Below are 13,125 nucleotides of genomic sequence, written 5' to 3' on the forward strand. Positions count from 1 at the left end.
TGAGTTTGCAGCCCTTTTGGCCCTTTTTTCCACAAGCAACGGCACGATCCCCGTTTGGGGTAGCCTCGCCCGTAAGACAGACACCCGTTCAGATCAGGCCTAAGGAGCAAGTTCGTCGTCGAGAAACTCCACTTACCGTAAATCATTTCTAATGAACCTGTCATAGATCATTACACCACTACCGCGTGCCACCGTTCTTCACCAGAGTGAGGGTGTGATTCGCATTTTGTAAATTGCAACCGGTGCAGCTTCGGTTTGCTCGGTGTCCCCGAAGCCACAGCTGAAGCCAGTTGCCAGCTACCGGCAACCACAAATATTTCAATTACCCAGCTAGTAATGTGACTTGCGTGGAGTGAAGGGAAGAAGGTGGTCCACACGCCACTCGAAAAAGGAAATTCTTGCCCGGAAACTTCATCTTCATCTACCGGGGAGACCGGTGCGAGCAAGGAATGCCGTAAATTAAAAATGTTACAACCACACTCACCGGAGCCAACCGTCCCGGGTACGGGCCCGGGAAGCTCATGAGCATGAATCAGGCTGCAGTTTAATTGCACAGTTCCTACTCAGCGTCCGAACGGCGTGCAAAGTGCACTCTGCCAGGGCGGCTCTGGTAGTACTGACAGATGCACATGCACACGACATGTATGCAGCGTCATTGTCACGTCAGGGATCAGGGTTTGTGCCAGGGTTTGTGGGGAGCCAGGGAGTCCCCCAATAACGAAACTAAGAGAGATGACATACAGTGGGATCAAAAAAACCAAAACGATCTCACACAGACGTTTAAAAACATCTCTATTTCACGTTTTTGTAGGACAGTGGTGCGTTCGTAACCAATGGAGATGGGACAGCAGTAGCACCGGTAGCAGCAGCACCACCATTGCCAGTTTGGTTTTTCCAAAGAGTTTGTCAAGATCGGGTCAATGATCGGGCACTGCGGTGTTTGCCAAACTGTGCATGTGTGCGGTTTTGCATAAATGCGGTGCTGGGAAGGGAAAACCGCACGAAACGGCAAATTGATAAAGTCGTATCCATCCAGCCGGCAAACCCACGAGTGTCACGAACTTTTCGAACAATTCGAATTTACAGCCCGAATGTGAGTGCACTTTGGATACGATACCCCTGTATGGGTGCTCTTCCGTGCGTTCGGTCCTGATAGGGCTTGAGTGGGCAGGTATTGCATTGCAATGACGAAGGAACAGATCAATATCAAAAGTGGTGTTCCCGAGAGCTAACAGCTATCATTACAGCAATTAAATATTTGTGTTTCTCGTTGCTCGACGGGTCAAGTGTACTTCACTACGGAACGAATGGATAAAGCCAGTGTACAATTTTCCTCCTTTTTTCATGGTTTAAGTGAAATAAGTTCATTTCACGGCACCGTTAACATTAAAAAAGAAAAGTGAATTATACAGAAAAAGTGGTTAATCACAAATTTGTAGAAAATACGAAAAATAAACTGATAACAAAGAACTTTAGAACTAAAAGATTAACTTGATGAATTAGATAGATGTTTGAATTAAAAAAACTAATACAGGGTTTCCCATCAATTTTTGGTGGGTTCCCATATTTTTTTGGTGCGTTCCCACGATTTGTTGGTTGTTTCCCATAATTTTTTGGTCCAATTGTATTGATATCCAATCGGAAAATACCAATAAACTATGGGAACGAACCAAACATCTTTGAATTGAGCAATAAATCGTGGAAAACCCTGTAATTTAAACACTACAACTAATAATTGGGGTTCCTACCAAAATGAATCAATAACAAAATATTGTTTGATATTTGCAAAGCAGACAGTTTTATGTTCAGGAAATGTGTTTCAATGTTTGAATCATAGCGTTCACATTGAATATTTTATCTTTTTCCCTATTGATAATAACCCCCGTAAACAAGAAATTCTTGTGAAAAACCATTGTATAAAATTGAAGCAAAATAGTGTTCATTAAGCTGACGATACTAACAATCCAAACATGTTAATTTTTAGTTTTCTTTGTACCTTGGTTTATAAAGTTTAAAAAAATCGGTCGTGATCCGCCATTATTGTAATGTGAGAATGTCTATCAATTGTTTTATATGGTTATTAATTTGTAAGTAAAAAATATTAAATTTTACTCACCGAATACACGTTATTATTTGTACTTCTATGAATTAAATAGTGACCAAAGTTGTAGAGACTTCAGGAAACTAGAGTAGTAAACTTGGGAATTTTGTTGTGATAATTTGAATGAATATAATCCTCTATGTATTGTCATAAAACTCGTTGATTCCAATTTCAACGTAAAAACTCTCAACCTCGAAATCAGTTGACCACCCTCACCCTCGACCACTCACTAATGCTTGCCATTGGTTTTGCATGCCTTCGTGCTAACTTTAATTTAAATATGCTTCCAGTGCCAGCTATTGGCACAGCAGCACCGGCTGCATACTGTCCGAACTATTTCTGCCACTGTACATATTGCAAAACACTACCGGGTGTGCGGTTAACTGTACCAACTATATCGTTCGTGTTAGTGGTAGTTTGAACTTTCCGGTGACATTAAGCCCGTATAACCCGCTGCCGGTCGGCAAGCGCTCCAAAACGACTTTATTTGCAAACGTGTATCCTCCTGCTGGCGATGGTGATGGTGGTTCGTTACCCGTGAGTCTCCCATGGGTGCAATGGTAACGAGCAGTCGAAATTTGTGCTGCTTTGTTCCACTCATAAGCCGTTTGAAGAAGTCCTAGCGATGACAGTAGTGTTGCGGTTTCGCCAAGCTTACCTCCCTTAATGCAGTGCTACCATGCAATGCCCTCGGGGAGACGGGGAATGTGTTGTCGTATGGATGCCTGTATTGCATAAGCATTTGCAGTATTAATTCTAAGAGTAACGGGTGTATGTGTTTTTTTTTTGTATGCCTTTTCTAACGAGTATTGGGGTTTTGGCAGATGAAAGGGGAAATAAAAATTAACAACAAATAGTTTTATACCATTGAGGATTAAGAAACTAACAACTGTGTGTAGAATACATTGCATGGGACGTAAGTCATGCAAGTTTCTGTTTTTTTTGCTTTTGATTTTGTTATATGCAACCACATTTGCCTAGCTATAACATTTACTAATTCTGAAATTTACATCATGCGCTTTGAATATGAGTTTTATAACAAACAATGGGGCCCTTCACGATTCTAGTCAGTTTTTTGTATGGAGTTTGACAGTTGAAGGCTGAAATCATGTAAACTTCTTTTTCTTCTTCTTTTGGCTCAACAACAGTTGCCGGTCAAGGCCTGCCTGTACCACACTACTTGTGGGTTTGACTTTCAGTGACTTATTGATCCCCCATAGCAGGATAGTCAGTCCTACGTATGGCGGCACGGTCCATTTGGGGCTTGAACCCATGACGGGCATGTTGTTAAGTGGTACGAGTTGACGACTGTACTACGAGACCGGCTCATGTAAACACTCCATACCACACACACACAAAACTAGCCTACAATTTCTTTGATGCAAAGTTGTCATTCAATCAACATATTGAGCGCATCATTAACCATGCCAATAGTGTATTAGGAATGATTTGTGCTATGTGCGTGACCCTATGTGCCTTAAAGCACTTTTCTGTAGCTTAGTCCGCCCTATTTTAGAATACGCTAGCGTTGTGTGGTGCCCAGTCAGCTCGGTATGGATTGAAAGGGTTGAAAGCGTTCAACGCAGATTCACCCGTATTGCCATTAGGCGTCTTTTAGGGCAATCGGGTGCTTCTCTTCCCCCTTATGAAGTCCGGTGTCGCATGCTTGGTTTGAAGAGCCTGCACGATCGTCGCTCTGCTTCTCCAGCTTTGCTTATCAGCGGTTTGCTTGGGAACGAAATTGATTATCCTTCATTACTTGACAGAATACCGCTGTACGCGCCTGCTCGCTTTCTTCGACGCCGCGATTTCCTTCAAATTCCGTCGAGAAGAACGCTTTATGGCACCAATGATCCGTTTCTTCGATCCCTCCAACGCTTCAACAGTGCCTCTGGTGTGTTTGATTTTCATATCTCCCCTCAATCCCTGCGCCCCCTCTTTCTTCAGTTCTTTGACTCACTTTTTGTTTGCCCATCCTAATTCTTTCATCTTACTTGTGTTGGCTGTGTTACAAATTGCTTGTTGTCTAGTATATGTTTGTCTAGTTAGATTTAAGTATTTGTTTGTTATCATTAATTTTAAGTTTTAGTCAGTAAGTTTACCTTTATTTAGCCCTCTATGGCAGATATTTGTATCTAAATAAATAAATAAATAAATAAATAAATAAATAAATAAATAAATAAATGAATAAATAAAATTTCAGTCTAGATTATTCTAGCCTCAAAGCTAGAATTAGATTCGAGTACCTGCTCGAACAATTGCAAAACAAGGTGGTGTTTTCATTTATCCCAAGGAGCATTTAAGAGATTAGGTGGTGGAATCTAGAATCAAAATGTATGTAGTCTAGGTGGTCCATAGCATGTTTTTTATAACCAAATTTGAATATCACTTTTTGACATAACGGGTGAAAACTTTTGTTCAAAAAAGCTTTCTGGAGGCTTGACGAATACTGAAAACACTAAAATACTAATACTAAAATACTAATACTAATACACGAATACTAAAATTTTCATTCTGAAGCAGAAGCGATTAAAATCTGCCTTATAAATTCATACACCTTGGGACAAGCCCACCTGTATATTATACCCACTTAGATAGCGGCTCGAAAACTGCTATACAATGCAAACAGCTGACAGGCTGAAATTTCAGCATGCGAACTTAAAACGGAAAGGGCGCCAATAAAAGTAAACTAACATGGTAATTTTAAGCGGCTACGGGAAAAATGACGAAAATTTCATATGCATCTTATATCAAACAGAAACATAAAGAGAAACTGATAGCATCCGTACTGGTCCTGGAATTCAGTACAAACTCATTTTAATTCTGTAATTTTTTAAAAGAATTTTACTCATATCAGTATTGAAACTGATCCCTATCCCATAACAGTCCTGGAAGTGATCCGAAACTTAATACCAGTTCTGTAACAGGTCTTGAACCCGTACCGGTACTGGAGCAGATCCTGAACCCATAATGGTCCACGAGTGGTCCAAGAATCCATACCGATTATGGAACTGGTACTAAACCTATACAATTCTTGGAATTAATACAGTACCTATACTGGTGCAGGAACTTCTACAGCACCCATACATGTCCTGTTCCTGTAACTTATCCTGAACTTATAGCGGGATGGAATTGATTACGAACTGAACATCCATAGTGTTCCTGGAATTTTAAATCAATATCTGTCATTAACCTAGTCTTCAATGGATTCCACTATCATATAAGTCAACAAACCATACCCACTAGCTGATTGATAAATTTCAGAGTAGTCATATGGAGCATCCCAAGCATTTACTTATCCAACTCAGTCTCAACCAATGAGTGATAAGTGGCGCCGGCAAGTTTAACCAGAGCTCATCTTCCACTTGATCGCTCTCTAACCGGTGCGTCCCAGCACAAACATTCGCCAAAACTAACCCATACATCATTCGACATCCTGAAACTGCTGGCCCGTATGAAGTTTGGAGCTTAATTTATTTTCTTCACTGCTGGCTTGCACATTTGTACAAAGTTTACATTTTCTGTCTAAACAAATCAGCGAGGGAGGCAGGAGGGTGTTCTAGCAAAAGTTCAATTTCAACCAGTTAGCCAACGGCCGGGGTTCCCTGTCGGATTACATGCTTCCATCAAGCGATGACATTGATCCGCTTCTGCCTTTCTATCGGCATGCTTTGCTGGAAATTCGCTTCCGAAAGCGATTCATCCGGCCAAGCGGCTTGAGCGCCGGTCCGCTTCTAAGCCTATATCACTCGAAGCAAAAACCCTTTCCGCGTGAGCATCCCAAACCCACCCGCCCCGTGTCTGTGTGTGTGTGTGTGTGTGAAATGAGTGAAAGATTGAGCAAATGGAGCAAACAACACATATGCAACCTTGTTGATATGTTATCAAGTTACGGGAAGCATTTTTCTTTTCCCACTCTTCACGTCCGAAAACCTTTCAAACCTCCCAAAACTGATGCCCGGCTCGTGCAACGATATCATGAGAAAAGTGGAGAAGAAAGAAAAATTATTATCCTTAAATTTAAACTGACATCCCTGGCCTTCGAATGGAATGGAGATGGGTTTTGCAAGAAGCGGACGGATGTGAGGCAACGGAGAGAAAGGATCTTACGAAATCTTACATATTGACAGTTCCATTCCCCGATACAAATCAGCCCAGTTACGGAAAGGGATACCTAAACTGAGGGAAGAATTTATTATATACACTCACTTCCATGCTCCATGGTCGGGTTTCGTCTTCCCTCAAACAACACACAATTCGCACACATCGCAGCTATACACCCGACACGGAGCAACCAATCAATTGGGCATACTAGAACGGTTTGGAAGGTGTATAGGTTTCCCCAACGTGGCTAGGCTTTTCGTCAGTTGGTTCGGGAAATTTATCTATTCGTTATCCGTCGCTCCATGGTTGATTACATGTGATTAGGGAGGCACATAAATCTGTTGTTTTGATTTTTTCTTCCAGTTCGTGCCTCCCCGAGCATAGGAGCGTGCTTGAGCAAACCAAAACAAACTAACCGGAATGAATGGATTTGGTTGGTTGCGTAGCTCGAGATTCGGTGATGCCTTTTGGAGCTAAATGTTGAACCAGGGTGTGGTACAATTGGATCTATCAATGCATCTTGCCAGCTGGGTGGGAGGTTATTTGGGAAAGCTTTTCATCGAGATTTTGAATCGAAAAGCATGTTTTCTGAAGGTGTGATTGTAAGGACGTGATAAGCAACGCAATGTATCGGTACTAGGTTTGAGGTGTTATCAAGATCTGTTCAAGTAAACCTCTCAAACACTGTGCTCACATGCTCCGTGTCTCCGTGTTATCAATGCCCCTGTATCAATTATGTTTTCCAATACCTACTTCAGCAGGATAAATCAAAAGCGTCCGCACTGTTGGATGTACTTGCGCACAGAAACACACGTGTCATATTGAAGTATTTTAAATAATGAATCATAAATCATACATTATTTACACGCCAATAGCGTTTCACGACATTGCATCCACCGGCTCCAATAAGCCACATTGATAGCTCTCTCTATCTCTCACTGTGTATGATAACGATGCTCGGTGTGATGATTTCTTTGATATCGTCCGAGCTCGTCCGAACCACACCAAGACTCCGGCCCTTCCGGGATGGTGTGCGGCTTCTAACGGTCCCGAACGACCTACGGAACGCACCGGCCGGTGACGAGATATCATACGAAGCAAGGCCCTTAATGCATCATATCAAACGTTCCGATACAAACACTGACACACGCGTACGGATCATCCACACGAAACTCCGTTAATTAAATATTGAAAGCTAACGCTTGTCCAGCGCCAGGAAAGGGGCCCAGCTTCAACGGTCCCACTCGTATGCCCCACTCGACATGATACATGATACCGACCTTTCAGCCGGTTCACTGTGGCACCTGGAATCGATACAAACGCGCTGATTATTATGTGTACAGTCACATAAAGTATATCTTTGAATGCGTACCGGCAGTGTTCTGTGTGTGTACACGGAATGGATTACTTGTGCCTTGCAGCCCGGTTTCGATGCAATCGTCAGCTGCTAAGCCCCGTGCTGCCCCTGGTTTCTGCCATCCGGATTTCGTTGTTTGTTAATTTATGAACGCCCGCTAGTCACACAATTAGAAGACGATACGTACGGTATCATCGCCACTATTCACGCCGACTGATCACTGTGCGATGGGCTTTGGTTCGGTTTCTGCCAGCCGGCGATAAGGAGGATCCCCGGCACTGCACTGTCCGGTTGGCATCGGAATGAACTGCACTCAGGTGTCTGTTTCGCTTACTCACCTTTTACAAGGCTCGCGTCACTGTGGCACGGCACTACAATGATCAACTTCTATGATTTAATGAAACGTTTCTTCCCCATTCCCTTGCATCACTCACAGTTGGCAGCGGAAATGGGATTTACGAACTCTCCATGCTCCTCCCCGCCCTCTCTTTGGGCTCCTTGAACTGCTTGAACTGTCGGTGGAAGCTGCATGTAGTTTGTACACTGCACGGCTCACCCTCCCGCCGGGACTTTGGGGTTAGTTTGCAAACATTTTACATTAGCATCAATCTAAATGCCAAATATGACAATGAATATTTATGACAGTAAATAAGACTTCAGGCCGGCAGGTGGGCGCGCGCCCGCGCACATGCACCAAACCCGCACGCCCAAAGCGTAACCTAACCCCATTGAGGCTGATTAAAATGAGCTGCAAAGTTTGCTTGGATGAATTTCGCTTTCCCGGGCGTGGACAAAACGCACTCGCACACACACACACACTCACTTGCTGAAGGAAGATGGTTGAGTTGTCGCCGTGTCGTAGCTACACTTTTCCCGACCATGGCTTGCTATGATTGCTAGGAGGACGGTATCGTTGAGCGTTTATAATGAATTTTAATCTTTCCTGTTGTACGTTGATAGCAAACTCTCTCCTTTTTCTTCGCAATTGGTTATTCCTTGGAAGACAACCACAGAAAGGGTGCAACCAGTTACATGATAACCAATGTAGTACAACAGTCTTTCACTTTCATGCCCACCTGATGTGATGATTATTCATGTCGGTTAGGCAAAATAATCATAATGTTACGGCAAAAATCGACCTAAATGTATGGCGGGATTTAAATGTAGCATAGCTCAAGCCTCTGGTCAATCTTTATAATAATATGCGTTTGGGGTGTGCTCGGTTGCACACCCATTAGGTTTATTGCATAACCCCGTACACCGTTGCCCATTGCGCCACATGACCTCTGGGACCGTGTGCAACCGTGCAATCTTTCATTCCGGTCATCAAGTCTTATCGAACAAGGCTGCATCGGCGAGGCCACAGACCGACCGAGTCGAAGAGGCACCTTGATGATATAGTTGTTTTGTTGTGGGTTGATTTTCACCCTGCAACAGAGTGTCCGAAAGTCCGGCCCGATCGAAGATTTCGAAAACATCACAAGTGGATTAATTACTCACACTGCTCCTTGAACCGTGTCGAATTAGGTAGCGGAGAGAGGGTGCCTTCAGGCTGAGCGTGTGTGCTGGGTTGGATGTTTTTTTATGGATCTTGTGAGATAAAGCAAATCCACACACACCAAAAAAAAGAAGAAAATGGACATAATCAAGATCAATACATGAAATGTATCAAATGTTCCAACGTTCAAACAGAGATGTCAGCTTATTAATTCAGCTACAGCACAAGCTGAAGCTACCAAACACCGACCGAGCGAGAAGTAAAACTAAAAGCGTAGCCAAAGTTTCTCCTGCATTACGAGGGCCCACACCTGTATGAAGTTGGGTTGTAAACTTTTCTCTCACCTTTGCTGCATGTACAATATCCACCTGCACACACTGCAAACCCTTCCGTAGCCATCCATGAGACGCCTTCCCAATAATGTAGAGCACTTACGATGCTTTTTTTTTCTTTTCAGGGATTGAAGCAACTACACACTGCGAAACAACAGCAAACAAAAAATTACCAATTCCATCGAAAAGTTGATTAAACTTGTAACTTTTATTTGCCGTCATGATACACGGCTGGCTCCTCGTAAGGTTGGCGGGGCTTTTCCGAATTTCCTAACACACCCCCCGTGTACGATATCCGTCAGTGATTTTGCGTCATTAAACGGCCGCACGGGAAAGAAACGACGACGACGACGACGACGACGACTACAATTCGGGTGAACTTCATAACGGCGTTGGGTTGAAATCATTTTCGGTGCTGTTGCAGCCTACCACCACCACCATCCACCGGTGTCCGAATCTTGGAAGATTCACGCATCACTTCCGTGCAACAAGCAGCAACAACAACAACAGCTCGCTGCCGAACTGAGCCGCGACCAAGCGAGAGGGTCGCTGGCCGCTTGGGCGCCTTTCGGGCAGGGGGACTTGCCCGAATCTTAATTTTCCTACTCCACTCCGCGGTATAAAAGCCACTGGCCGGCGTCTTCGAAAATCAGTTCTTTCTCTGGTCTCGCTATCTCTGGTAGTAGTTTTTTGGTGCGAAGATAAAGTGTACGCAACCATCAGCGCGTTTTGGGTCGAGCATCGACACTGCACCACAATGCGTATGGTACGTGAACGAGTTTGTGAACAATATATAGAGATATAACTACAGTGTGTGTACAGGTTCATATTGAAGAGTTTGTGGTGAATCTACTGCAAAGCAGTGAACATCAGCTGTGATGAGTTTTGGGGGTGATGCGTGAAAGTGGCTCCAAGCAGGGCCGGGCGAGCATTCTACGCTCAACTACCGGACAGCAGGCGTAGGGAAAAGGGGGTGCATCTGATAAGATAATTGCAGAACCAGTGAAAACCTAACGGCACTCAACGTCTCTCCGTGTGTGTGTCTTCACTTTCTTTCCTGCCTGGCTCGATCGATTCGGACGCTATTGCGATTCGAGAATGATCAAGTGATCGATAGAGAAGCGAAGAAGGGTGAAGAAGAGCAAAAAGTGAAACGCATGCCGTACCTTATTACTTGGCTCATACAAAAAAAGCGCGTCATGTTTTTGCCCCACGCGTAAGCTTGAACTCCCATTCCGCACACACGCCCATAACGCGTGTATAATAATGAACCCCTTTTTCGAAAGGGGGCACGTGATCGAATGGGCCGTAAAAATCGAAATCGTGATTGATCGCCGGGCACCAGCGTGCACCAGCTTCCACCAGTCTCTCTATTTGTTTTGTGCGCAAAACATCACCGCCGAAACATCGTCCCGGGGCCGGGTGAAAATTCGATCGAAAGTGGTGCCCCACATTAGTTTGGCTAAGTGGAAACAATTTAAATCGCACTCGGTCGCTCTTACGTTGCCACGTTTTTACATACACCGAAGCAGCGCGTACAAGGAATTGCTTCCGGAATGTGCATCCAATCGCGAGCAGTTGCAATTATGCATTATGAAATGATGTGCATTTCAGCGCGGATCGAGCACTAATTTGATCGGATGGTTTGAAATTTTTGTTTTCGAGTTTTGCGAATTCGTTTTCAACATGATTATGGAGATTTGTTTCCCCCTGAATCGAATGGTTATGGCATTTTGTGGGGTTTTCGATCCGATGTGAAAGGTTTTTCCTTCTCGTCCGATCATGTAACAGCTGCTGCTGGCGCCAATTATGACAGTTTATAGATGTTTGAAGAAAAGAAAAAAGATATATCGAAACGATCATCTTATTTCATCACTCTTGCATAAGACCAATCCAACACAAACAGTCAACAAGATGTCTTAATGGTTCCCCTTCGAATTCCACCTTTTCCCTCTCTTTAGTTCATTATCCCATGCTGCCTGGCCCTGCTGGTGGCATTGGCCACTGCGGAGAATGCTGCCGAGCAGCAGCAGCAGCAGCAGCAGGCCGAACAGAGAAGCGTAGAAGCTGAGTCAAAGGATTCTCAACGTCTAGAGAAACGAGGAGCATCGCTGGACGAATGGAGCCACCTGTCGCACGGATACGCCGAGCAGCACGGCTACCAGCAGTATCAGCCGCAGCAGGCGCACTATCACCAACAGCCGCAGCACCACTACCAGCACCAGCACGTCAAGTACGAGGAACCGATCAAGACGATCACGATCGAGAAGAAGTACCCGGTGCCGTACACCGTGCACAAGCACTTCCCGTACACGGTCGAGAAGAAGGTGCCGTACGAGGTGAAGGTACCGATCCCGAAGCCCTACCTGGTGGAGAAGAAGGTCCCGGTGCACATCAAGGAGTACGTGAAGTACGCTGTCCACGTCCCGGAACCGTACACCGTGTACAAGAAGATCCCGTACGAGGTGAAAGTCCCGGTCGATAAGCCGTACGAGGTGAAGGTGCACGTCCCGAAGCCGTACATCGTGGAGAAGAAGGTGCCGTACGAGGTGAAGGTCCCAGTGCCGGTCCCAGTTACCGTCGAGAAGAAGGTGCCGTACGAGGTGAAGTATGAGGTGGCCGTCCCGAAACCGTACACCGTGTACAAGAAGGTCCCGTATGAGGTGAAGGTCCCGGTCGACAAGCCGTACAAGGTGGACGTCCTGAAGCCGGTCAAGGTGGAGGTCCTGAAGCCGTACCCAGTGGTGGTGGAGAAGAAGGTCCCGTATGAGGTGAAGGTGCCGGTGGACAAGCCTTATGAGGTGGAGGTGCCACGCCCGGTGAAGGTTGCCGTTAAGGTCCCAGTGCCAGTGCCGTACACGGTCGAGAAGAAGTTCCCGTACACGGTGGAGAAGCCGGTGCCGTACGAGGTGAAAGTGCCGATCGATCGCCCAGTGCCCGTCTACAAGGAGGTGAAGTTTGCCGTCCACAAGGAGGTGCCAGTGCCGGTGAAGGAGAAGGTCATTGTGCCGGTGCACGTGAGCGAGAAGAAGCCGGAAGCCGAGTACCACCAGGAACTGATCCAGGAGCAGCAGCATCACCATGAGCAGCCGCAGCAGCTCGTCCAGTACGAACAGCAGCATCAGCAGCACCAGCAGGAACAATACTACCACGATCAGCCGCAGGCCCTGGCTTACCACGCGGAACCGCAGCAGGTTGTGTACCATCAGGAGGCGCCAGCCCACACTGCCTACCATCAGGAGATCCAGCACCATCAGCAGCAGCAGCACCAGCAGCACCAGCAGCAGCAGCAGCAGCTGCATCACCAGCAGGAGCAGCAGTACCACCAGTACCAGCAGCACCAGCAGCAGATCTACAACGCTCACCAGCAGCAGCAGTACCAGCAGCAGGAGCAAAACCATCACCAGCAGCACTACGAATCGCACTAAAGGGCGGTGATGCGTGATCCCCCGTGCCAGACCGACAATCCGGACGATGTGATAAACTGTTCGCCTTAATTCTAAGAAGTACATATACCTTGCCTCGTGACGCTTTGCAGCAAACAAACAGAATCGGTTGTGCCGCGACTGAACGGGTGTCGCTACCTGCTCCGTCCGCAAGATCGAAAGAGTCCTTCGTTTCGCGCGACTCGTGTTTATGTATAACGCTTTACTGTTTAAGATTAGCCCCAGCCAGTGTGTCAGCGAGTCAGCCGGCTTTGCCAAAAGAGAACTGACCCAGACGCAAGCAAGCG

At 45.6% G+C, this 13,125-nt stretch overlaps 1 protein-coding gene and 1 long non-coding RNA gene across 2 annotated transcripts; one reads left to right on the forward strand and one right to left on the reverse strand.

Annotated features, from left to right (window-relative positions):
* Window positions 1-6,648: 6,648 nt before the first annotated feature.
* LOC121597024 lies at window positions 6,649-8,379 on the reverse strand. Its single transcript, XR_006005364.1, has 3 exons — window positions 7,997-8,379; window positions 7,578-7,933; window positions 6,649-7,509 (listed from the first exon to the last, which is right to left on the reverse strand). It is a non-coding gene; the product is annotated as an uncharacterized LOC121597024 (long non-coding RNA).
* Window positions 8,380-10,041: 1,662 nt separating this feature from the next.
* Window positions 10,042-12,718, forward strand: LOC121597300 (cytadherence high molecular weight protein 3-like; the record flags this gene model as incomplete). Its single annotated transcript, XM_041922948.1, has 2 exons — window positions 10,042-10,158; window positions 11,354-12,718. Coding segments are annotated over exons 1-2 (1,374 nt in total), but the record flags the coding sequence as incomplete, so codon positions are not given.
* Between the last annotated feature and the right edge of the window lie 407 nt (window positions 12,719-13,125).

The sequence above is a fragment of the Anopheles merus genome, chromosome 3R (genome assembly GCF_017562075.2).
Source record: "Anopheles merus strain MAF chromosome 3R, AmerM5.1, whole genome shotgun sequence".
Classification (NCBI taxonomy): Eukaryota; Metazoa; Arthropoda; class Insecta; order Diptera; family Culicidae; genus Anopheles; species Anopheles merus.